Consider the following 25,437-nt stretch of genomic DNA (forward strand, 5'->3'; position numbering starts at 1 on the left):
CTTTCACTTACACAATACTAAAAAGAAAAGAAACAACACAACACTTAAAGTCAACCAAACATGATAATACAAATAAATATAGATTATAATATTTTGCCTAATCTAGGCTTACAAAATAGTAAATCATCATTGGTAATTGTATGCAAAAGATGCAAGTAACTATCCAAACCATCTATAAGCCTCCAGTGGTATTACTAAAATGACACACACTATCATAATGGCATAGTGATGCAGTGCTCAATCCTTATTGTAGGTGACCAACTTCCTGAAAAGCCAATATATGTATAAAACTTGAAGTAGGCTTACAACATCAAGCAAAATGTACTCCCAACGGTGTAAAATACAACATCCATTCTTACATTCTCATTTTCTGCAACACAAAAAAAAAATACGTGATAAGAAAAAATTACAATAAGGGGGTGAGGAAATTACATTACTGTGAAAAAAATTGCATACGATAATAGAGATAGATTTATTAAACATCATACCATCTACATCTGTATTTACAAATTATATAGCTGAAGAAAAAAAAATCAACATAAGGACAAAAAATTAACTTAAGACAGATTTTTTATGATTTCACTACAATAATGTATTAAAAAGAAATCTTGAATAACAACAAGGCTCTTCTTTTTGTCACTCATATATATGATATATTTATTGCTAATAGACATGAAAATAAAGTATCAACTATGAATTTATATAAATATAATATAATATTTCACAATAAGCTACAACAACACTCTTTTAGAAAATTGTTTTTTAAGCTATCAAATACATCATTTTCAGCAGCAAAATAGAAGAAAAACAGAGAAAAGGGGCAACATTTCAACTTGTATTTTATACAATTACATTTGATTTTTTTTTTAAACAAAAACATAAACAAAACTTGTCCAATACACTTCCTCTAAGCTATTAATCACAGCCCTACATAGTTTTTACAACACACAAATTATAAATAAAATATATTAATGATAATAGCAGCAGCACATTGCAAAAAACAAAAACAATAAAAAGATTTTCTCACACAACTTAAGAAGTTTATCAACTTTTTTACTTTCAAGCAACGAGGCATGAGTGCATAATATGTTATGTAAGCATCAAAGTGGATTACTAATACTTAACTTGAGTGGAGACCCATAAAACATGAAAGTGGATTGTTATTTTTTTTAGTTAAAGCAGACTAATAAATCATCTAATGATTCTTCAGAACATTTACATTTCTACTATATTCATAATAGTGGAAGAGAAAGTTTAAGCAACATTTTGCGAAGATCCCTACTCATTATTTCATTTTCTCTTAAAAAACAATAAAAGAAGGTTGCTGTAAAACAACCATTCAAATCAAAGAAATGAGATAGAAAACAAAAATATATTATCAAATTATCATAATAATATTTCTTAATTACCAATTGTAGTCAAGTGTTATTTCTTCTTCTTCATCTTTTCCTTCTTGCTAGATGACCTTTTTATATCCAAGTTTACCAATAGCCATCGTACTCTCTCTCTTCTCTATACAATAAGGCGCTCTTCAAAGCTGCAACCCTGAAAGCAACAACATATAAGCCAGTAAAAGCTAGTGGTAGTTCTTAAAAAAAAACAATTGTTGTAGTTACAAGTCAATTACACAATCATCTCATTTAAATTTTTACAAATAATCAAAGATGTTAATAATTACAAAAATAATAGTCTAGTGATTTTTCTACATGTCAACATTAGTAAGAAAAATAAGTAAATAATGCATCATCTGCACTCCAAAAGTAATCTAGTAAACAAATTATTAATTAGCTGAGACTACACTAAAAGTTTGACTTATACAAAAGTAAAAATTCCACTAATGCTTTATTGTTTTTTTACATGTTGTAATAAATTAATATTCCATCTTCACATAATTATTGCAGCTCATCGTAGCATAAAATAAACTAAAGGTAGTGGACAGCCAAAAATAGTAAATATAATAGTAAACAAATAAAAAAATAAATGGTGATTGAAATGTATGTATGAGAGCATATGATTGTTTGGTTGAATAAGAATTTGGCAAACAAAGTGATACTAGTAGTCCTGGTCAAATGAACCATTTTTCATAGAAATATGTCAACATCATGTAGTGATATTAAGATTAGTACAAACCAAAGAAATAATAATTAGTCTAGGATTAGGTGTGGTTCTTTTTCACGTGAAAAGAAAAAAGTAGTGTCATACCTAATCAATACCAACTGTACCTTATATGCTTAAAAAATATATATTATAGCATATCGAGAATAGCACCAATAAGACAATAACAGGCAGCTATGTATGGAAATGGGATTTGGATTTGGATTTGGATCAATCACATGAATCAAGACATTACTACCACCACACACACTAATTGATTTATGATTGAGCTGAGAACCCATATTTGGTAAGATTTTAAAATGATTGTTTGGTTGAATAAATAAGATTTAGTGACTAAAAATATGTTTCTGAAAATGTGATTGGTTTAATATCTGTAAATTATTTTTTAGTTTTAAAAAATTGAATCTGTGATTGGTATTAAATTTAAATGTGTAATTAATTCAATTGAATCTGAATATTATTTTAATTTTATATATTCTATAAACATAGGTTGTATAATATTAAATTTTGATTTATCAATAAATTTAATTAAGTAATATAGATCATTGATTTTATGTTTAGAAATATTAATTAATAATTATAAATATGGATCATTAATTTTAATCCAATAATATTATTATAATTATATATAGTAATCATTAAAAATATACTCATATATATAAATATATATTATATATACTACTACATCCTAAAAGTAATTGAAAAATAGAGAAAACAATGTTTTGTTATTTTTAATTATACATGCAAAAGTTTAAAATCATATTTCAGATCTTATTTTAGAAAATAACTAATCAATCATGAATTATTGTGATCTACTTATTTTTAATTTTTTGAAACATAAAATTTTTAATTTTTTGAAACATAAAATTAAATTCTAATCGCATACTAATCAAACAGTTTTTACTAAAGAAAAATGCTATTAATTCCAATTGAAAAAAATCACAAGCTTAAGTGGCTATTGTTTTCTATTGATGAGAAAGACAAAAAAAATTATAAAAAAAATAAGTGCCACGTGCCTATTTTTATAAGCTACTATATGGCCCGTGATTTATTTCCATCGGAACGTACAGCAACTCTCTTGGCTAAAAAGAAGGTGTTGGGATCTTAACCAACAGAAGGAGTAGGTGGCAGAGGAACAGAGATAAGATATGGTATGGAAATGGGATTTGGATCAATCACATCAATCATGACATTACTACCACCACACACACACACTGATTAAAAGCTTGAGCTGAGAACTCATATCATTATCGAGCTGTTAATAAAATGGAGAAGAAACAAAACAGCCATTTTAAACTTCAACTTCACATAGCAGTATTCCCATGGCTAGCTCAAGGTCACCTAATCCCATTTCTCCAACTCTCCAAGTTGCTAGCTCAAAAGGGTCACCGCATTTCCTTCATTAGCACCCCAAAAAACATCCGTCGTCTCCCAGACATCATCCCCCAAAATCTCTCTCATCTCATAACCTTCGTTGAGCTTCCGCTGCCCCACGTTGATGGCTTACCAGACGGAGCTGAGTCAACCTTCGACTTACCGATTCACGAAGTCCCACTCCTTAAGAGAGCCTACGACGGGCTTCAACCCTGCTTGACTCAGTTTCTGGAAAACTCGGGCCAAGTCATCAACTGGGTCGTGCACGACTTCGCTTGTCACTGGCTGCCTACAGTCGCGAGTCGACTCGGGATCAAGTTAGTTTTCTTTTCCACAGTCAACGCCACATCAATGTCCTTTTTTGGATCACCGTCGACATCGGCGAGCGGTTCTCGGAGCCGACCGGAGGACTTCACGTCGGTCCCTAACTGGTGGAAGGAAATGCCTTACGACGTCGCTTTTAAGTTGCACGAGATGGAGTCTCACTGGGACTGCATGGACTCCGATGTTTCGGATTTTGAGCGAGGTAAAGAGGTGGTTCAGGGCTGCGATATCATACTCACCCGGACTTGCCCCGAGTTCGAACCCGATTCCCTGAGTCTTCTCAAGACTCTTCACGAAAAACCGATTCTTCCCATTGGGTTGTTGCCACCGTCTGAACCAAGAGAATATGGAGACGAGAGATGGGAAGCTGTGAATCAGTGGCTGGCTTCCAAGAACGGTGATTCCGTCCTTTACATTGCGCTCGGTTCGGAGTTGAGTCTGAGTGAAGAAATGATGCACGAGTTAGCTCGTGGAATAGAGAAATCTGGGCTGCCGTTCATTTGGGTGATTAACGATCGCCCATTGGTAGAAGGGAAACTGGGTTCGCACATACTTCCATCTGGGTTCGAAACCCGGGTCTCGGATCGGGGTGTGGTGTGGAGGGGTTGGGCGCCACAACTGAGGATCTTGGCTCATCCTTCGGTGGCCGGGTTCTTGACTCATTGCGGGTGGAGTTCGGTGATCGAGGGACTCGGGTTCGGACGTGCGTTGGTTCTGTTTCCCGGTGGAAGCTCGGACATGGGGTTGGTTGCGAGGCTGTTGCACAACACGGGAATCGGGTTGGAAATTCCCAGAGATGATCGGAACGGGTCGTTTACTGGCGACTCGGTGGCTGAGACGATCAGGCGAGTCATGGTGGACGAGGAAGGAGAGCCACTCAGAGCAAAGTCACGTGAAATGAGGAAGATCTTCGGCAGTGTGGAACTGCAGAACAAGTACTCGAACCAGTTCGCTGAGTTTCTCGCAAGAGAGACTACCGAGTCATCCCAGTGAGGTTGAACTCGGATTTGGTGATTTCATTTAGTCAACTTAATAATATATAAATTTAAACAAAATAAATAAATAAATAGAGATTCTATATGTAATTTTATTACTTGGGAAAAAGACAAGGAAAGAAGGCAAATTCCATCTGAACAGACCAAAAATAAAATAAAATAAGATACAGTAAGTATAAAAATTACAGAATGAATCTCCAATCTCATAACCATGTTGAGAAAGGACTATGTATGATGTTCTTATCACCATGCAATAGATTTGTATTTAAGAAACCTGAAGGTTTTTGAAGATTACTTACTAAGTTCCTACAACTTTATTAGTATTTCCTTTTATTTTGATCCCCAACAAAAGTTATCTTCGTTCTCAAGTAACACATTACTAGTTTTGAGATATGTATAATTATCAATCTAGAATCACGACGAAGATAGAGAAGCACCTTAGCAATTCTACATACAATCTGAGAGTGCTTAGGCCATTCTAAAAGCATATGCAAATGTTGGCTTCTACTTTTATTATAGCAAAATTGGCAAATTGTATATATAGAACATCACATTTATTACAAGAGGTGGTGAAAAGGAGTATTACCAAAAATGAAATAGTCAGGACTTTTTGTTAGACATAAGAACCAATAGTTTCATTTCTCTGTGAATGCAATAACCAAATATCTTTCGTCCAACTTCTTCTATCCATTCTGTGTGTTCAATTATCTCGCCCAAGACAATTTTTGAGATCATCTCAACTGCAGTAAATTTCATCATCCTTGTACACAAATTGGTAAAAATCTGTTCATCCCAATTTCATTCCGGTATGAAATAGTTATTTGTATTCTCATCTTTCTCATCTCTCAAAACCAAGTTACCATTATCCAAGAGCTGAACCATAGACCAAATGACACTCTTATTCTGTCCAAAAAGCACAAGATTTCCTGTGTCGTCTATAGTCAGCGAGCCAGATGAATCGTTACAACATTTTCATATGAGATGTTCTTATACCAAATTCCCAGATAACAATTTTTTGATGAACTCTCTGTTGGAGTAAAGAATCCCAGTTCAAACCTTCCTTCTCTGGATACCAGAGTTGTGTTATCTCCCAAAAATTCTGAAGGTCTAATTGTATCAACCTCAGCCAAAGTTGCTTTAGACAGAAAAAAGTCTCAAAACAACAAAGGCAACCATGTGGTAGTTTTCAGTCAACTTGTTTATGGAAAAACTCATGTGGTAGTGAACATTCTTATCCCCACATTTGTCTCAATTGTAATGTTGAACATTCAACAATATATAATAATCATCAAGAAGTTGCAGAGAAATAAAGGGAAGGAAAAAAATCAGATTCAACAGCAAAAGAATTGGTAACTGAGATATATCAAAATTGGAGTTTACAAACATTAATAATATGAGATAGTTATCTATTTCTGAAAACTGTGCTAACCAAGTTTTCTACTCTGACAAAGTAGATTTAAGCTCTTATCAATTCAAACGTTGGTCAGTTTGAAAAGACTTTCAGTCCCTGCCTCACTTCCTCTTACAAATATATAATAAGAACTTAATTCATGAACAAGGGCACAGTCAATATTTGGTGTTATACACATTTGCATTACCAACAATTACTAATATAATATTCCCAAGTAATAATGTTATAAAAAGTCTATGTTGCCGTTATTGTAACACCACAAGCACTATTGGCATGAGTCCCCTCTTTGAAGACAAGGTTTCCTCTCACAAAAGTTGATGAAACTCTTCCGTACAACTTTCTTCCCATGTAAGCTGAGATTCCCTACACATACACAAATCCAAATCCAAAATCAAATAATTGATTAAGAATGATCTTTTAACTATAATGTAAAATTTAACCCCAAAAAAAAGGACATACAGGATGTTTAATGTATATAGGATGGTCTTGAGTGAGTTCAAACTCCACTTCAGGTTCCCACACAACAAAATCTGCAAAGTTTCCAACCTCAATGGATCCCTACAAGAGTGAAAACTCATGAGACATAACTTGACTTTCCATTTTAAAAAACAAAGTTGGTCAAGTGATCTTCTCATGTGTATTCATGACATAAATGATAAGCAGGTTTAAGGTTTGAGGTAACTGGCAGTAATAGCAAAAATAAACATTGAACATTTGATTTTTAAAAACTCAAAGTGGTTAGATGCGTGTGAGAATATTTCAGATTCAAATTCTAGTGAGTCTAGAAGATGGAATTAGCCAAATGATGAACTTACCTTCAATTCTAGTCCAGCAAGCCTTGCAGGCCTCTCACTCCACCATGAAGCTAATTGCTCCAAAGTTATTCCATATTTTTTCCCATATGTCCATGTCACAGGAAGCACAAACTGCAAATGGTCTCCAAAAGAAAAGAGAGAAAAACAGAAAATTCAGTTAGTTTTCCAAGCACATCACAAAATTATATCATATATCTACAAGAAAAATACTAGAGCCAACCTGCAAAGATGATATTCCACCCCAAGCCCTCAAAAAGTTACCATCATCAGAAAATTTGAGATTGGGATTAGTGAAAACCAACTATACTATTATATAATGATCATCAAGATGTTACAGAGGAATAAATGACAATCGAAGTGAAAAAAACATCAGATGTAACAAACTCATCTAGCTACACAGATAAACCAAGCAGCAAAAGAATTGGTTACTGACATATGTTAAAAATTTAAGCTTGCAAACATTATTAATTAGTATGGGATAGTTGTATCATAACATTCAGACCACTATTGCTGAAAACTGTGCAAACCAAAATTTCTACTCTGACAAAGTAGATTCAAGCTCTCTGTTGTTATGCAGCAAGCATGAACTTCAAATGTTCTCAGAGATCTACACTGCAGCAAGTAACACAGGGGAGTTTATACTGGTTCAGAGCAGTAAAGTCTCCTAAGTCCAGTTTATATATACTGGTTCAGAGCATACAAACTCTCAGCTAATACACACAGAGGTTTGCATCAGAGGTGTAATGATTAAAACACATCAGAAAATGATTGCTTAGTACATATGGTAACTAATGTGAGAGACATCCTTAAATAACAGTTATTATAACTAAAACAAGCCTAATCATATTAACTAAAAAGGGTTTAGTTGGTTTGTCGGTAACTGACTTTTTCACATATATATGTAATAATTTTTTATTTTTAAAATGAGTGCCTTAATATTAATTTGGAGTGTAAGTATGACTCCCATTTTCCAAAATCCAACTTCGTAGTGCATACCCCACTTCCCTCAAAGCCACTTTCTCTTATATGCCCCACAACAACCAGAATATTATTTCCTCAAAAGTTCCCAAAATACAGTCCCATTCCTCATTCTAGTCAGCCCCAGAAACAGAAATTACCACTCTTTCGTCTATTATAGATAATACTAAACCAGCCATAAGGTTCATACGACCAAATAAGTACTCTCTCTCTCTCTCTCAGTCCAAATTTTCAAAGATTCTCATATTAAGTACTTGCTTTATAGCCTTATAGGTCTATGGAAATACTTGCTCATTCAATATACATCTATGTTACAGACTTTTTCTTCTAATAAAAAACCATGTCAAATTTTACTTTTTCTTTTATCAAGTTATGCATCAGTTTGCAGATTTGTGGTGGAATTTCATATATAAGTTATGCATCATAAGTTTTCATGTAACCAGTGCTTATTTCTTGGTTATATTAAAGAAATATATATTCATGATTTCAGCTGAGGCCATGCTCTTGAGTTCCAATTTCACATTACCATTATATCCTTCTGTACGAGATGTTGTAATACACATCACTTAGAAATTATTTCAACACTTCAAAATAAGACAGTACAATTTGATATTGACAATATGTATAAGTTTCTCATCATACTCTTGCCTCACTACAAGGAAATAAGTCTAATTATGGCTTATTCTCTTCTGGCATAGATTCATATATACTACATGTAGATTACTAATATCAATCATCAATGCAGTTTTGAACAAAATAAATAGAAATTGTAATAATTCAAATTCTAAAAATTTACTTGATAAACTCCGATTTGTTGTATGAATTATCATCGCGCCTCGACAGCTGTTATGCTTGTATTGCATGATGGTGTCTTAGAAACGGAGGAATGATATCCCTCCCACAAATCTGTGTTGGTGAAATAGGCTGGTGGTTTGGGTTGAGGCAACACTTTCTCACCGCTCAACATTAGAATAACAGAAGACATATTAGGCCTATCAATAGGTTTTTGTTGCACACACAAGAGACCAATGTGGATGCAACGCAATGCTTCTTCCATGTTGTCGTTTGGATCTCGTAACAAGCACTTATCAATAAACATAAATGTGTTGCCTTCTTTCATCAAAGTCCATGCCTAACAAATATTATAAAAATATAAATAAAAAAGAAAAAGCTAAATACTTACTAATCCAATTAGGTTAAGTATGCTATCTAAATACCTACCAATCCAGTGAGGTTAAGAATGCTATCTTCATCGTACAGGCCTCTACTTTTCTTTCCACTTACGATTTCAAGCATCAATGTGCCAAAGCTAAATACGTCAGATTTTGTTGAGAATAAGCCATTGGAAGCATATTCTGGAGCCATATAACCACTACATTTGCATAACATTATTTATTAGTATACAATAGATTTATATTAAAGAAACTAAAAGGATTTTAAAGATGACTTACTAAGTTCCAACTATTTTGTTTGTGTTTCCTTCTATTTGATCTCCACCAAAAGTTCTAGCCAAGCCAAAGTCTGAAATTTTGGGATTCATGTCCTCATCAAGTAAAACATTACTAGCTTTGAGATCTCGATGTATAATTCTCAATCTAGAATCATGATGAAGATAGAGAAGCCCCTTAGCAATTCCACATACAATCTGGAAGCGCGTAGGCCATTCTAATAGATTGCGTTTCCTTTCATCTACAAATGTTGGCTTCTATTTCTATTAGAACAAAATTGGCAAATTACATGTATAAAACATCACATGTATTAAAAAAGGGGGAAAAGAATATTACCAAAAATGAAATAGTCAAGGCTTTTGTTGGACATGTACTCATAAATCAATAGTTTCATTTCCCTATCAATGCAATAACCAAATATCTTTACAAGATTTCGATGTTGAAGCTTAGCAATTAACTTAATTTCATTTTTGAACTCATCGACTCCTTGTCCAGAAGACATTGATAGCCTCTTCACAGCAATTTCTTGGCCTCCTTCCAGCGTACCCTAATGTATCACAATGGAAGTAATTATTTACTTATTTCAATATTTAATTACCTATATCAATATCTAGTAGAAATAATAGAGAATGTTCTGAAGCAGGAAAACTTACTTTGTATACATGTCCAAAACCACCCTCTCCAAGTTTATTATTCTCTGAAAAATAATTAGTGGCAGTATCTACTGTATGTAGGTCAAATAATGGAAGCTCCAAGTCATCATTTTGGCTTTCCTTTGTCTCTGAAAAATTACAAAGTGGCCATGAAGATTAAAGCCTAATAAACAAATGAAAAACAGAACATACAAGATGTAGGACAATCAAACACAACAAGATACATCGATCTAGAAATATGCCATTTTAAATTTTTTATACATGTCTTGGTGTGCTGTGCTACTAGAAATGCCTCCAAAGTTATTACTTCTAATTAATACTATATTTGGAAAGTAAATTTTATTAAAAAAATATAAAGTGTCAAAAGGCATCTTCGTTCATGATCACACTTGGTAAGATTAATCATTAATTAGAAATCATGTCTCGTGGCAGATTATGTATATATTCGCAAGAACAATGCTTTTGGCAGAAATCAGTTTCTTATGCATTTAAATTTTATACCAAGAGGACATTTGTTAGTAATAAAAACGTGTTATTTCTATTCAGTTTCTTATGCTTAAAAAAAATGGAAAGAATGAAGTAAAGGGTAGAGACTGTTACTATAAGAGTATCTCCTCCTGCGAATGTAAAAACCTACTAGATAACAGCCACCAACTAATGCCACGATGATAGCTGTAATTATCATTGCTCTCTCCACCATGACCTTACGATCAGTTCTTGCTTTTTCATGATTAATTTTTGGAACAGAGAAAAGCAAATATTAGAAAATCCATGCAAAACATACTAGTTATAACCAAAACAGAATAAACTTGAACTTTATATGGATCTAAATTTTTCAAGCTGCAGTTTACCTATTTCAGAAGACATTCGAATATATAGATCTTGTCCTCCCAACTGAAATTCTCTTATGTCAAAAAGATCTCCAAACCAGAGCACGCAGCCACTACCTTTTTCACTGATATCTAAGTTTGTATAAGCCATACAAGAGCAATTGCTCAAGCATTTAACCCTGCATTCCTCTAGATCCATACTCTTATTCACCCAAGTATATTCAGGATCAGGCACTTTCAAGTTAGAAAATCTAATGAACCCATCTTTCTCCTTATCATGGCAGCTCAAAGGATTGTTCCTCACACACCCTTCTGACCAGGACTTCTCCTTCCATTTTTCTTGAATCTTAGGCTTAAAACGTTCTAGACATTGGCAAACTGGATTATTTGTTATGACACATACTGAATTAGCTCCACATATGCCATAAACATCACACTCATCTCTTGGAACTGAGCTATTGGTCTCCCAAATTTTCTTTGATTCTATCCATATATACTTTCAAGTCAGTAGCTAACAGTTGCATTCAAATTTTGCCAACTTAGATGGATCTGCACCCTCTAGTATATCCACAGTTTTACCATCCAAGCAAAACAGAACATTTGTATTACAGTGAGAAAAAAGCAAGCATTTACTTAACTGCTAAAGCCATAAAAGGAAAAATGGTTACCAAGAAAAAACTATTCCATAAATTATTTGTTTTGTTTACTTATATGAGTAAATTTTTGGTACCATAAATTTTGAGGAGTTCCATATAGTAATTTGAGTCCATTACAATGACGACTTAGTTATATATGTTACTAATAAAGTAGGCATAATCACCAAATATTCTTAAAACCAATGATCAGAAAGTGACAACTACAAAAAAAGATCTGAAGTTTAATTCATTTTTTAAGGGTCATGTGGTGGTCTTCATCCCCTCCCAAGTTCCCAACTCTTCCAAAGATGATCAGAAATTATCTCATATTCCCTTTAAAAAAACAGAAGACGACCTTAAGACTATTTTTCACTCACTACATACTAAACCAACAAAACCTTGATAATATCACTGTGAACAAAAGTCAGACTAGCAGAGCAGGCTGTCGCAAGAGCTAGGCTACTAAGAGCCGTTGCCTAAGACTACACAATACACATAGAAATGATATCATACATTTATAATTTATCATAAATAAGTGTGTTACAAATCAGAGTGTCAATACAGAAAAGAAAAAGACAGATGAAAATGATGATCTTTCTTATTGATTCAATGAAAATATTACAAGGCATAGTATTTAAAGCTACTGAAAAGTTACAGGTAACTAACATTGATAGCAGAACTAACTACTTGTGGCCAGTACATATCACATGCTCGACCAACTACCAACTAAAAGAACATAAAGCAACAAACTCCGATTTGTTGTATGAATTCTCATCGCGCCTCAACCAAATGCATCAAGTAAACAAAGAAACTAAATAGGCAGACCATTGATGCATACAACATCATAATGCTGTTATGTAAAATAAATAATCATGAAGAAGTTGCAGAGAAATAAAGGATGATTCAAGGTGTGAGAGCTTTGCTTGATATCAGAATTGAACAGAAAATATAATGACAGAAAGAAAGTGAACAGAAACAAATTACACCAATATACTTGGTTCAAAAATTCCAATGAGGAACTCCTACATCCAAGGCAGGGAACTTATCTTCCTTAGTCGAATCCACTATGAAGAAGAGAGATTTACAGCACTATCGTTCGCCAGCTACACATCTTACAAGCCATTCATTAGGCCAAACCCCAAAGCTCGCAGTCACTCTTGTTTTCTTTCTCCACGAGAACAGAGTAGTCAAAACAGAACTTTAGCACACTAAACTCTCTCAACTCTCTACTCTGAACTAATCTATGCCTTTTATAGATATAAGGCTTACAAACAAAGACTTATAGAAAACCTAACTAACTAATCTTGACTTAACAGAATAAAACAACTACTTGGTCTGCAGCCCAAGATAACGGTTTTAACTAACAGTCAAGAAATGCAAGTCACACATTAACACAAGGGAAGAAAAAATCATCTAGCTACGAGAGTTGTCATGCCAGAATACTATTCTGACAAAGTAGATTTAAGCCATGTTTTTAAGCTCCAAAACTATATCACAAACATCTATGAGTGCACCTTTGTAATAAAGCTGAGATAAGGTTGTCCAGTGTGTAAAGACTTTGATCAGTCCTTGCCTCACTTCCTCCTCATTTGAAATATCGAAAGGCCCCAAAAGGCTGAAACCACATGAAGGAGCATCTGGTGTACCTTCCATGAAGAGCATTGCTGGTGAATAAGCAACCACTTTCTTTAACCCATCTTCAAGAGACGCCTGGATGATCTGGTTGATAGGAATAGCCATGCATGATTAGTATCATTGCAGCCACTAAATGGGACAACTTCATTCAAGAAGATAGGGAAAAACGTTTGTCACTGATAAATGTGTTACTGTATAATTTATGTAGTTATAGAACAAGTTCACACGACTTGAAGACATGAAGAATCACTATTTGTAAGCAAAATGGACTCCAAACTTCAATTGTTTTAGAGATATACAAACATAGAGAGGCAAACTGTTTTTTGTTTTAAGGAAAGTGTGTCTTTGTGATCTTTTCATTGAAATCTTAGAATATTATTAATTTCATCTTTTATGATTCTTTTTGGTACATGTCTTTGTTTTTTGGTATCTTATTCTTGGGTGTTCTGTTCTTTCCTTTGCTTTCCATGGCTGATCCAAGATCAACACCTCATTAGGCCCAAATCAAAAGCCAAGACCAAACTCAATCTTTGATTTTGAGTATGCCATTGTTGGATTACCTAGCAGCAACTCTTTGCTCTTTGAAGTCCCTAGAGGTCACTAAGCTAAAGTCCAAGTTGCTCTTATTTACTTGGAGAGCAAGTTCATCTAGCACTTGGTAGTTTTATTGTATAAAACAAATGTTATTAACTGAACTCAAAGAGAAAGCAAAAAAAAAAGCAAAGAGATGAAGAGAAAAAGAGAGGAGCTAGGTATATTACAAAAGAAGAGCAAATGTTTACTTGCAAGAAAAATAATCAGTCAAGCTTTATAAAAGGCAAAAGATAATAAAATAACATAAAAGACTAAAATAGCCTTAAGATAATAACTATAACATTAGCTATACTTTTCTTTGATAAGAAATAGTTTTTTCTTCAATTTTTCATGTCTTGTCGTGTTCAACAATTGGTACCAAAATCATATCAGAGTGGGGCCACGTTATTACGAGTTACTTAATGTCATCTACAAGCTTGCTGGTGCATTCGAAACTTAGCCAACACAATGGTGACCTTCATGTTGTCAGAAGTATCAAGATCAAATAGGCAAGGTTAAGATCTTGGGGAGATTGTTAGTGGCAATGAAGTTCCTCCACTTTGAAAAAGTGAAAAGTCAAATTTGGTAAGGTTATGTTTGTGATCAAAGACCACAATAGAAGAATAAATGCTTGAACACTACTTAAGAAGGGTAGAAATACCGAAGGAAGCTTGGGACACCTTCAAAGCACTATTCTCAAAGAAAAATGATACAAAATTACTACTCTCAAAAATGAGTTGTGATCTATTACTCAGCCATATCTTCAACATTGTAAATATGATTTTTTTAATTGATTTCATCTTTTATTTATATATATATATATTGGGATTAGAAACACCTTAAACTGATCCTTTAATTTTAAAAAATATTTGGGCAAAACAGAGAAAAAATTGCCCAATTTCTGACTTCTATTCTACTCCAGCCAAACCTTAGGCAAGCACGTTCAAAAGTTTCAAATTCACTTCAAATGCAAGCCAGACGGTAAAATTGACAGTAAAAACACAATAATAATAATAATGAAAAAAAAAAATTGGTATACTTTAAAAGAGAAGTGAGAAAGAGAGGGAGAGAGAGGAGAAATACCCATTTAAGATGTAAATCCTCTGGGTTAAACCTCAGTGACAAAGTTCTATTCATATGCAACCCACCAATAATCATTACAATTTTGAATGAAATTATTAAACAAAACTTGTAATGATTCAAAGGTCTCAAAATTTACATGGCAAACTTTGATTTGTTGTATGAATTTTCATCGCGGTTCATCATCTGTAATGCATGTATTGCATGATAGGGAATGATCTCCTTTCCACAAATCTGTGTCAGCAAAATAAACTGGTGGTTTGGGCTGAGGCAATACTCTCTCGCCACTCAACATTAGAATAACATAAGACATGTTAGGCCTATCAATAGGATTTTGTTGCACACACAAGAGACCGATGTGAATGCAGCGCAATGCTTCTTCCATGTTGTTGTATGGATCTTCTAACAAGCACTTGTCAATAAGCTTAAATGCTTCGCCTTCCTTCATCAAAGTCCAGGCCTTGCAAATATAATCAAAACAAAAATAGAAAGAATCAAGTCTTAATGTGACAAATTTATACAACTTATCAGATTTCAAATGAGTTTTTTTTCGTATGTAAGCTTACCAATCCAACGAGGTTAAGACTGCTATTTTCATTGTATAAGCCTCTACCTTTCTTTCCACTTACTATCTCTAGCATCAATATGCCAAAGCTAAATACATCAGACTTTATTGAGAATAATCCATTGAAAGCATATTCTGGCGCCATATAACCACTGTATTTGGATAACATTATTAATTAGTATACAAATGATTATATTGAAGTTACTAAAACAGGTTTTTTAAAATCACTTACTATGTTCCTACTACTTTGTTTGTGTTTCCTTCTATTTGGTCTCCACCAAAAGTTCTAGCCAAGCCAAAGTCTGAAATTTTGGGGATCATCGCCTCATCAAGTAACACATTACTAGCTTTAAGATCTCGATGTATAATTCTCAATCTGGAATCATGATGTAGATAAAGAAGCCCCTTAGCAATTCCACATATAATTTCGAAGCGCTTAGGCCATAGTATTAGTCTGCTTTGCCTTTCATCTGCAAATGTTGACTTGTACTTTAAGAAAAAAATTTGCAAATCATATATATAGAACATCACATGTATTAATTAAAAGAAAAGAGTCTTACCAAAAATGAAATAGTCAAGGCTTTTGTTGGGCATGTACTCATAAATCAATAGTTTATCTTCTTTATGAATGCAATAACCAAATATTTTGACTAAATTCCGATGTTGAAGCTTAGCAATTAGCTTAATTTCATTTTTGAACTCATCAACTCCTTGTCCTGAACACATTGATAGCCTCTTCACAGCGATTTCTTGCCCTCCTTCCAGCAAACCCTAATGTATAATATAATGAAAAGAATAAGAAAAAAAACATTTCTGTTTTTTTTTTTGCTCAGAGAGAAAATGATCTGAAGCAAGTAAATAATAGAGAACCTTACTTTGTATACAGGTCCAAAACCACCCTCTCCAAGCTTATTGTTTTCTGAGAAATTATTAGTGGCAGTACTAATAGTATGCATATCGAACAATGGAAGCTCCAAGTCTTCATCTTGGGTTTTGTCTGTGTAGATTAAAGCCTCAATACAAATGCAAAGCAGAACAAATAAAATTTCGAAAGATAATCAAACACAACAATATACTTGGTTCAGGCAACTAGACAACCTACATCCAAGGATGAGATCCCCAAATCAAATCCACCAATGAGGTCACTTAAAAATCAATCCCAGGACAAAATACAAGCAATCTTACTTCGCTTAAAACCCAGAAAATACAATGAGAAAACTCTTCCAAAGCCTCTCTATACAATCTTGTAAAACTAGTGTTACCATCAAACTATACATGAGCTGGAAATTAGTGGCACAACTTCAACACTAGTGGCTGTACAAATTATTAAATTTCTGTCTGTTTTTCCAATTTATAATTTGCAAATTTCCTATCCAATCCACTCATATCGTGTCTCAAGACAGGTTATTATATATTCACAAGTACAATGCTTTTGTTCTGTTCAAAATGTTGGCTTAAGTATAGAATGATCTACTCTACATGTGTCTTCAAACTCAGCATTTTCTTCAAGTTCTATCTAGTTTCTTATAAATTTAAATTTTATACCAAGAGGGTTGATTAAAACTCAATGACATTGTTACTAATAAAAACTCGTTGATTTCTTTAAAAATTTGTACTTGGTCAAAAAGTTTCCACGGCTAATGCATAAAAGAAAATGGTAGAGACTGTTACCATAAGAGTATCTCCTCCTGCGAATGTAAAAGCCAACTAGAAACATGCCACCAACTAATCCGACGATGATAGCTGTAATTATCAATGCTCTCTCCTCCTTGACCTTATGATCAGTTTTTGCCTTTTCATGATTAACTTTTGGAGCAGAAAAAAGCAAATATTAGAAAATCCATGCAGAACATACTAGTTATAACCAAAACAGAATACACTTGAACTTTATATGGATCTAAATTTTTAAAGCTGCAGTTTACCTATTTCAGAAGCCGACATTCGAATATATAGATCTTGTCCTCCCAACTGATATTCTCTTATGTCAAAAAGATCTCCAAACCAGAGCACACAGCCACTGCCTTTTTCCCTGATATCTAAGTTTGTATAAGCCATACAAGAGCAATTGCTCAAGCATTTAACCCTGCATTCCTCTAGATCCATACTCTTATTCACCCAAGTATATTCAGTATCAGGCACTTTCAAGTTAGAAAATCTAATGAACCCATCTTTCTCCTTATCATGGCAGCTCAAAGGATTGTTCCTCACACACCCTTCAGACCAGGACCTCTCCTTCCAATTTTCTTGATTCTTAGGCTTAAAACGTTTTAGACATTGGCAAACTGGATTATTTGTTTCGACACATACTGAATTAGCTCCACATATGCCATAAACATCACACTTATCACTTGGAGATGAGCTATTGGTCTCCCAAATTTTCTTTGATTCTATCCATACCAAGACTTCTGCCACCCTTTTTGTTTGGTTGAGGACCCCTCTTAAGATCAGTGAAGTTTCGTTCATGATCATTTTTGAGATCACTGACTTACCTTTGGGGTCGAAAACAAAGTAAACTTCATCATCGTTGTACACAAACCCGTACTCGAAAAGTGCGTTTGCCCTCCTCTCATCAAGATGTCCGCTGAAACTTATGCCATTCCATGACCCAACTCGATGAAATTTTGCAGACCCTTTACGCATAATTAGTTGAGGGTATGTGTGGTGTCGTTTATCAAGCTCAATCCCGTAAGTCAAATCTCCATCACAGGGGTCATCCCAACTCTTCCATGCTGACAAACGCCTTGCGAGACCTCTCCTCAAGTCCCATCCAAATTTCATTCCAGGCAGGATCGTATCAGTAGGATAATCAAAACTTTCCCACAAATAGTTCTCTGTATTCTCATCTCTCAAAACCAAGTTTCCATTATCCAAGAGCTGAACCAGTGGTTCCTGGGCTTGTTTCGTTGAGTTCGTAGACCAAACGACCCTCTTATTCTGTCCATAAAGCACAAGATTTCCTGTGTCGTCTATAGTCAATGAGCCAGATGAATCGTTGATCGGTTCACACCTGTTTGCGACCCAAACAACAGTTTGAACTGAGATGTTCTTATACCAAATTCCCAGATAATGATTCTTTGAACTACCTGGAGAAAAGAATCCCAGTTCAAAAAGTCCTTCTTTAGATACCAAAGTTGTGTTATCACTCATAAATTCTGAAGGTCTAATGGTATCAAGCACAGCAAAAGTTGTTCTGGAAAGAGAAAGTCTCAAAACAACAAAGGTAGCCAGAAAAGAAAGGAATTCCATTATTTTCAAGCTCATGATGATGCCAAAGTTACCATTTAATCGAACATTGTAATGATATAACTTAGGAGACACAGCAACGGAATTAACCCCATTATTTTCAAGTTCATGATAATTTTCAAGGTACTTTTCAGGCATCTTCTTGTAAAATCATAGTCACACTCAGGCATGGAAAAATGCATGTGGTATTGAACGCTCTTATAATAAAATATCTTTTATTTGTTATTTAAGCCATTCAAAAATTCTTTCTCGGTAATAAAATATCAAATAAAAAATACAAAAGGAAATAAATTGCTTCCACTAAGAATTGAACATGTGCTAAAAGTATAGAAGACCTCTGTCATATTCATTAGACAATAGATATTTTTATTCCAATTTTATTTTTTATTTTTAATATTTGTAAAAAATGAATATAGGACAGAACCGAAGATGGGTATTCTTCAATTTGCATTTTAATAATGCAAATGAATTACATGAATTATAATCCCATTGTTTTCAAGTTCATGTGGTAGTGAACGCTCTTAACCCCACATTTGAATCAATGGTAATGGTGAATATTTAGTTAACTTTTATCAAAATATACACGTAATGTTGATGACGGAATTCGACATGAAGAAAAGTACACAAGTATACATGAGTACGCAATGTGCAGGTTGACCAAATCCACATTCGGACCAGCCTTGTTAAATAACCAAATACATCATAATACTTGTTGTTCTTGCACGTGTCTTGACATTGGTTTAGTCTGTTAAGCCAGTTAGTTTCGGTTTCTTGGTTTTAGTTGAGTCTGTCATTCTGTTATGTTATGATTGGTCCCTTGTGTCTATTTAAGAGTATTTGTTTCATTGTAATAAAAAGTGTGACATAAGTGAGATCATGGTAAATAGAGAGTGAAGCCGAGAGAGAGAATAAATTTGGTGTTGTTTACTCTTTTGTTTGATTATGTTTTGGTATAGTTTGTTCTTGTGATTTCTGCACTATATTATATAATGATCATCAAGATGTTACAGAGGAATAAATGACAATTGAAGGGAAAAAAATTCAGATGTAACAAACTCATCTAGCTACAATTGCTGAAAACTGTGCAAACCAAAATTTCTACTCTGACAAAGTAGATTCAAGCTCTCTGTTGTTTTTAAAGTGCAGAACTATATCACAACCACCTATCTTCGAAGGACTCCTTCTAAATGATCCCATTTTCGGCTAACACTTTCATAAGTACTCCACTTTTTTTGCATCTCCAGTAGGATAACAAGTCTTGGAAAACAATTACCAAGACTTGTTGAATCACATACTTCTCTAGCTTCAATCCATCTAAGCTTGTGAAACACAAACTCCTCCTTTTCAGAATTTGACTTGGCTTCTTCTACAAAACGTTTGGATAATGGCAATCCTTCGAGTCCAGTTTAGTTTATGTTATGCAACAAACATGGACTTTAAATGTTCTCAGAGATCTGCACCAACCAAATCACACCTAAACCAAATTAAAAAATTATTTGTAATTAAAAAAAATTATTTCATTTTTATAAACAAGAAAATATTTTAATTTAATAATATTTATAATTTAAAATAAAAAATTTTATAAAATAAATTAGAGTATCTCTTTAATAATTTTTTAAATGACATAATATGTCAGTTGTGTAGGAAATGACTTCTCATATGACATGATAGGTCAGTTGTGTGAGAACAGACCTACCATGTCATTATAAAAATATATTATTAAAGATTTATTTTTAGATTATTAGAATTTTAATATATATTAATTTATTTGAACAATACATATACATAATATACATAATTTATCTAGGTATGAAATTAGTATTAAAAAAATATACTTATTAATATTATATATATTATAATTTTTGAAATATAAATAAATGAATGAATTAATAAATAAATAAATTATTATTAATTATAAATTTTAATTTAATTTTTATAAATAAGAAAATATTTTTATTTAATAGTATTTATAATTGAAAATAAAAAACTTATAAAACAATTTAGAGTATGTTTTTAATAATTTTTTTAAATAACATGATATATATATACTAAGTATAAAATACGTGCAATGCACGATATATTTCGGTGAAGCAAAATATAGAACATGATGCCTCTATTTGGTGCCTTGTTATGTGCACGTACAAGGCACGTGCTATAGCATTATAAAATTATCATGATCATATATAAAATCCAACGAAATCTTCAATAATTTTGGGCACGATCGAAATTCTACTGCTGTTTGACAATATCATAAGTCGTCTGAAATCGTTCATTGGGACGTACTTTCTCCATGTCAGTGAAGAATTGAATCAGGTCATTCTTCAATGGATTTTCATTGCTAAACACCCCTGCCTCCTTCTGTGTTATATATAACACATATAATTAATTATTATATTGTTAAAAATATATAAACAATTAAATAAAAACAAGAAATGGTGGCGAGGATTGTTTTACCATCTTAGTTACCGAAAAGTCGATTTCAGTGTGGAACCTATCCCAGACCTGAAAAGTAAAAGAAAAAAAAACATCAACACTTAAAAAATAAAAAATCAAATAATTTTTCTTTTTCTTTTAAGATAATTGGAACATATATATATATATATATACCCTGTCACAGAATTGAGTTTTACAAATATCAATCAATGAATGATTTTCTAGATGTAAATGCGCTGTAACTTTCTCCACACGAGCAAATATTATTTGAAGATATCTTTTGTATTGTTCTAGCTCTGTCCATTGTATCACAATTTCAATCATGAACTCTTCGCCGTACATATCTTCCAATGAAGGAATCACCTACACCAACACACAAACTTAATAATATCATGTTTTTAATAAAGAATCTATATGATTTCATTTTTATTCTAGGTAAAAAAAAAATCTATGAATTAAGTCACGGAGCTTACATAGTTAGAAATCCTTTGTGTTAAAATGCTCTCATATTTATCATAAAACTCACGAATTACATAATGCCAAAAACCATGTATGTCTTTCGTACAGAAAACGTTGTAAACATCTCTGTATAACATGGAAATGAGTAATATGTTAAAATATAATTAACGCAATCTATTATTAATATATGTTTAAACTTTGAAAATCAAAAGAGAATATTATATTTACATATATATATACTTACGTGCATGCATTCATTCTGTCCTCCATATTCCATTCGTCTCTAACATCTTCATCAAGTTTCATATGTATTTTACGAATCGATGCATTCACAACCACCATTGTATCTCTTATAATTTTCTTAACCACTTCTTCACGATTGTTTCTTCTAGTTTCTTCATCATCAGCAGTAGTAAATATCAACAACTTGGCCATACTTCTTGATTTTGATAAATTGAGTACTTCTTGCTAATCACCAAATATAATAGGTTTATATAATAGGTAAGATATGCGCCAACTTTCCCGCCTGGAATCAAATTTTTTTTTTGCCATTTTTTAAATACAAACTCCTAAAATAAAACCCTGAGCGCCACTAGCTCTGTCAATTTTCTCCTTCAGCGCCGCGCCTCCTCTCTCTCTCTAACTCCCTCAATGCAAGCTTCCACTCAACCTCTCCCTTAGATCTCACTCTCTCCTCCAGGTAAGTAAGATATCCTGTCTTTTTTTCTTCTTCTTATTATTTTTGGTTTCGATTTTGGTTCTATAGTTTGATGGTCTTTATCTGAAATTGAATTTCAACGTTTTGCATTATCAAGATTTGGGGGTCAAATAGAGTTGCATTAGACACAGGCTGGACTTGGATAAAAGGGTATATATTATGTTGTGCATCCTTGTGCAGAAACACTTTTATAATTTTGTTATATTTTTGTTTTGCTTTGTTAAATATAATTATTGAATTTTGGTATTGTTGAGTTTATGTCTGTTCGTTTATGTTGGGTTCTTCATCTTATTTATATGCCCACTTGAACTAGAAATCTGGTTCATGATTGGTTATCAATGTGCTCATTACCTTTTTCATTGGAATTATCCTCTTCAATTCCTGGGTTGTGATTCTGTAAATACCAATTACCAAAGATGTTCATTCTACAATCTATGAATTTGCAGGGACGTGCTTGGATTGGTATAGCTTCAAAAACTCGATCTTCTGTTTGAAAAGTAGGTGATAAACGTCCATGTATTCTCTATCTCAGCATCTCTTTCTTCGGTTGAATCATTGCTATGCTCTTGCTTATTCTATTCTGCGTACGCTATTGGTCATAGGCTACAATGCAAGTGATTCTGATTCGGATGATCCAAACGATGATTCTAAAAATATCAAATAGGTTTCATATTTAATCCTTTCTCCCATCATATTGTTAATGAGGATATGGCCGTTGGCATTTCTCTCTCTTACATAATTTCTTTCTCACTCAAAAATATCTCTCTCAGATTAGTCCTTAGGTAAGTTTATTATAGTTTTTTTTTTCCTTTTGATTTTTCCGTACTTTCTCTGTTCTTATTGTGTTTTTTTTGCTGTTTTCGTTTTTTTTTTCTCTCTGCTATTACTGTATTTTTTATCTTGTTTTGATTTTGCTGTTTTTTTCAGTGACCGATTCTAAGCTCATCTCTATCTCTGTGGTCTTCTCTTTTTCTCACAGGTAACATAATATATTTATATATATATATTAAGTTTATATTTTTCAATGAAATCTGAAAGTTTTTTTTTGCCTCTGGTTGTGTGGTACATCTCATAGATGCACTTGTTGAAGTATTGTTATATGTGTGTGTGTATATATATAATGAGAGAAAGTTTGTAGTAACACTGTCTCTTGTGCGGATATTTTAGCACTTGCCGCAAGAGGAGTCCTTTTGGTATACATATATTTTCAACAAATTCATTTTCATTAATTTGCCTAATATTTGGTTAATTATAACATATATATGTTAATGTATAGCTGATCATTTCTATATTATTTTGGCCACACTCTAACATGATGAACTGTAATTATTGGGGTTTGCCTTTTCTTATCTGAACATTTTATTATTGAATGAGTGTGCATATGTTTCAAATGTATTTTGGATTTTGTGCTTTTTCTTTTTCTTTTTCAATCTGTACCTGTCATATATTTTTTGATAGTGTATAAATCTTGTTTCCAATTGCATCACTTAACAAGTTTGCATGTTATTCCTTAGTTAGTTTTCTATGTAATTTAGCCCATGACAAATCATTTTGGTGTCTTCTTCTCAATATGCATATGAAGCTTCATTATACATTGGGATGATTGTCTCCTTGTTTGTCCATATTATTTATTGCTTCAAGTTGCTGTTATGTGTTTTTAGCTATTCATATGTGTTCTGTTTTGGTCCTTTTAGGTGTTATTGTGTTCCATGTTACAATTAGATTGAATGTCTTCCAAGTGTTTACTGAAATGTGTAACAAAATACTAGACTCATAATAACTTTCCTAAGTTGTTAAGTGTTGGCTGTTGATAAGTCTACTCCAGCTGCTAATGCCCTTGTTGCTACCGGTGATGTGGTCGATGACCTTGCCTGGTATTCAGATTCTGGAGCCATGAATCACTGCACCAATAATGAGCACAATCTCATGAGCAAAGGTCAGTATTTTGGATCTGAACAATTACATGTTGGTGATGGGGCTGGTCTCACTATTTCTAATGTTGGTAAGTCTGCAATACAGTCCTCTTTTTCACCCAAAGCTCTTTTTCTTAATCAGTTACTTCATGTTCCAACTATTATAAAAAATCTTATCAGTGTTTCTCAACTCACTCGTGATAATATTGTTTTCTGTGAATTTCATTCTCATTTCTGCCTTGTTAAGGATCGGGTCACCAAGAAAATCTTGATGTGAGTGACTCTTAAAAATGGTCTCTATGCTTTTCCTTCCTCAACATTTCGTCTCGTTCATCCACACTCTGTTTCCTCCTCTGTTAACATCACTCAGCTGCCTTGTTCATTCAACTCCAACTTTGCAGCAACTACTTTTGTTTCTTAATGTTTCTTCTTCTAATAAGTTAGCTACTCCTACTTCTAATTTTTTGCTTTGGCATAATCGGTTGGGGCACCCATCTGCCAAAGTTGTAAAACAAATTTTAGCTAATTGTAATCTTCCTCATGTCAATAAAACAAATTTTGATTTCTCTTCAACTTCTTGTCAAGGCATAATTCAAAAGTTTCATTTTCTTAGTTCTCAATCTGAATATCATAATCCATTAGATTTGATTCATTTGGACCTTTGGGGTCCAGCTCCTGTTCCTTCATCTAATGGTTATCGATACTACATTCATTTTGTTGATCACTTTTCTAGATACACTTGGGTGTATCTTCTCAAATCTAAGTATGAAGCTCTTCAAACATTCATCAACTTTAAAACTCAGGTCGAAAATGAACTAGGCCATTCAATAAAAGCTATCCAAATTGATTGGGGAGGTGAGTACCAAGCATTTACTCAGTACCTTCTTGATCATGGCAGTATTCGTAGAGTTTCATGTCCTTCCACTCATGAACAAAATGGTCTTGCTAAAGCATAAAAATCTTGTTGAAACAACTCTCACTCTTCTTGCTAATACATCTTTGCCCCTAATATTTTGGGATGAGGCTGTCCGCACATCTACTTATCTTGTCAATAGACTTCCTTCCCTTGTGATCTTCAACACAACTCTTGTCTTTATCGTAAAAATCCTGATTACACAGCTAAATTTTTTTGGATGTGCTTGTTATCCCAACATTAGACCTTTCAATGCTCATAGGCTTCAATATAGGTCAATAGAATGCACTTTTCTTGGCTATAGTTTTAAACATAAAGGTTATAAGT

General features: G+C 33.3%; 2 protein-coding genes and 1 long non-coding RNA gene across 3 annotated transcripts; 1 reads left to right on the forward strand and 2 right to left on the reverse strand.

The window, feature by feature from the left end:
• The first annotated feature begins 3,345 nt into the window (after positions 1–3,345).
• LOC133789203 (UDP-glycosyltransferase 91C1-like) lies at positions 3,346–4,949 on the forward strand. The gene has a single exon (XM_062226967.1). It carries the CDS (start codon positions 3,382–3,384, stop codon positions 4,804–4,806), a length of 1,425 nt encoding a protein of 474 aa, XP_062082951.1. The 5' UTR covers positions 3,346–3,381; the 3' UTR covers positions 4,807–4,949.
• A 1,194-nt stretch (positions 4,950–6,143) lies between these two features.
• Positions 6,144–7,398, reverse strand: LOC133789215 (uncharacterized). The gene is made up of 4 exons (XR_009873511.1): positions 7,255–7,398; positions 7,035–7,145; positions 6,679–6,777; positions 6,144–6,582 (listed from the first exon to the last, which is right to left on the reverse strand). It is a non-coding gene; the product is annotated as an uncharacterized LOC133789215 (long non-coding RNA).
• Positions 7,399–8,516: 1,118 nt separating this feature from the next.
• Positions 8,517–18,871, reverse strand: LOC133792636 (G-type lectin S-receptor-like serine/threonine-protein kinase At4g27290). The gene is made up of 15 exons (XM_062230543.1): positions 17,354–18,871; positions 17,103–17,237; positions 16,307–16,428; positions 15,992–16,202; positions 15,664–15,901; positions 15,433–15,583; positions 15,042–15,326; positions 13,079–13,297; positions 11,523–11,580; positions 10,965–11,426; positions 10,114–10,241; positions 9,797–10,007; positions 9,464–9,701; positions 9,234–9,384; positions 8,517–9,144 (listed from the first exon to the last, which is right to left on the reverse strand). The coding sequence occupies exons 1-15, from the start codon at positions 18,810–18,812 to the stop codon at positions 8,839–8,841; spliced, it is 4,374 nt and encodes a 1,457-aa protein (XP_062086527.1). The 5' UTR covers positions 18,813–18,871; the 3' UTR covers positions 8,517–8,838.
• Positions 18,872–25,437: the final 6,566 nt, after the last annotated feature.

Source organism: Humulus lupulus, chromosome 7 (genome assembly GCF_963169125.1).
Source record: "Humulus lupulus chromosome 7, drHumLupu1.1, whole genome shotgun sequence".
In the NCBI taxonomy this organism is placed as follows: domain Eukaryota; kingdom Viridiplantae; phylum Streptophyta; class Magnoliopsida; order Rosales; family Cannabaceae; genus Humulus; species Humulus lupulus.

Bases quoted from the DNA above. Each gene is read 5' to 3' on its own strand.
- LOC133789203 (XM_062226967.1), top strand. From the start codon at position 3,382: ATGGAGAAGAAACAAAACAGCCATTTTAAACTTCAACTTCACATAGCA.
- LOC133792636 (XM_062230543.1), bottom strand. From the start codon at position 18,812: ATGCCTGAAAAGTACCTTGAAAATTATCATGAACTTGAAAATAATGGG. The intron at 15,327-15,432 runs GTAAGCTTACAT...TATATTTGCAAG, and splicing joins GTCTTAACCTCGTTGGATTG to GCCTGGACTTTGATGAAGGA. The intron at 10,242-10,964 runs GTAAACTGCAGC...GTAATTTTTCAG, and splicing joins TCGAATGTCTTCTGAAATAG to AGACAAAGGAAAGCCAAAAT.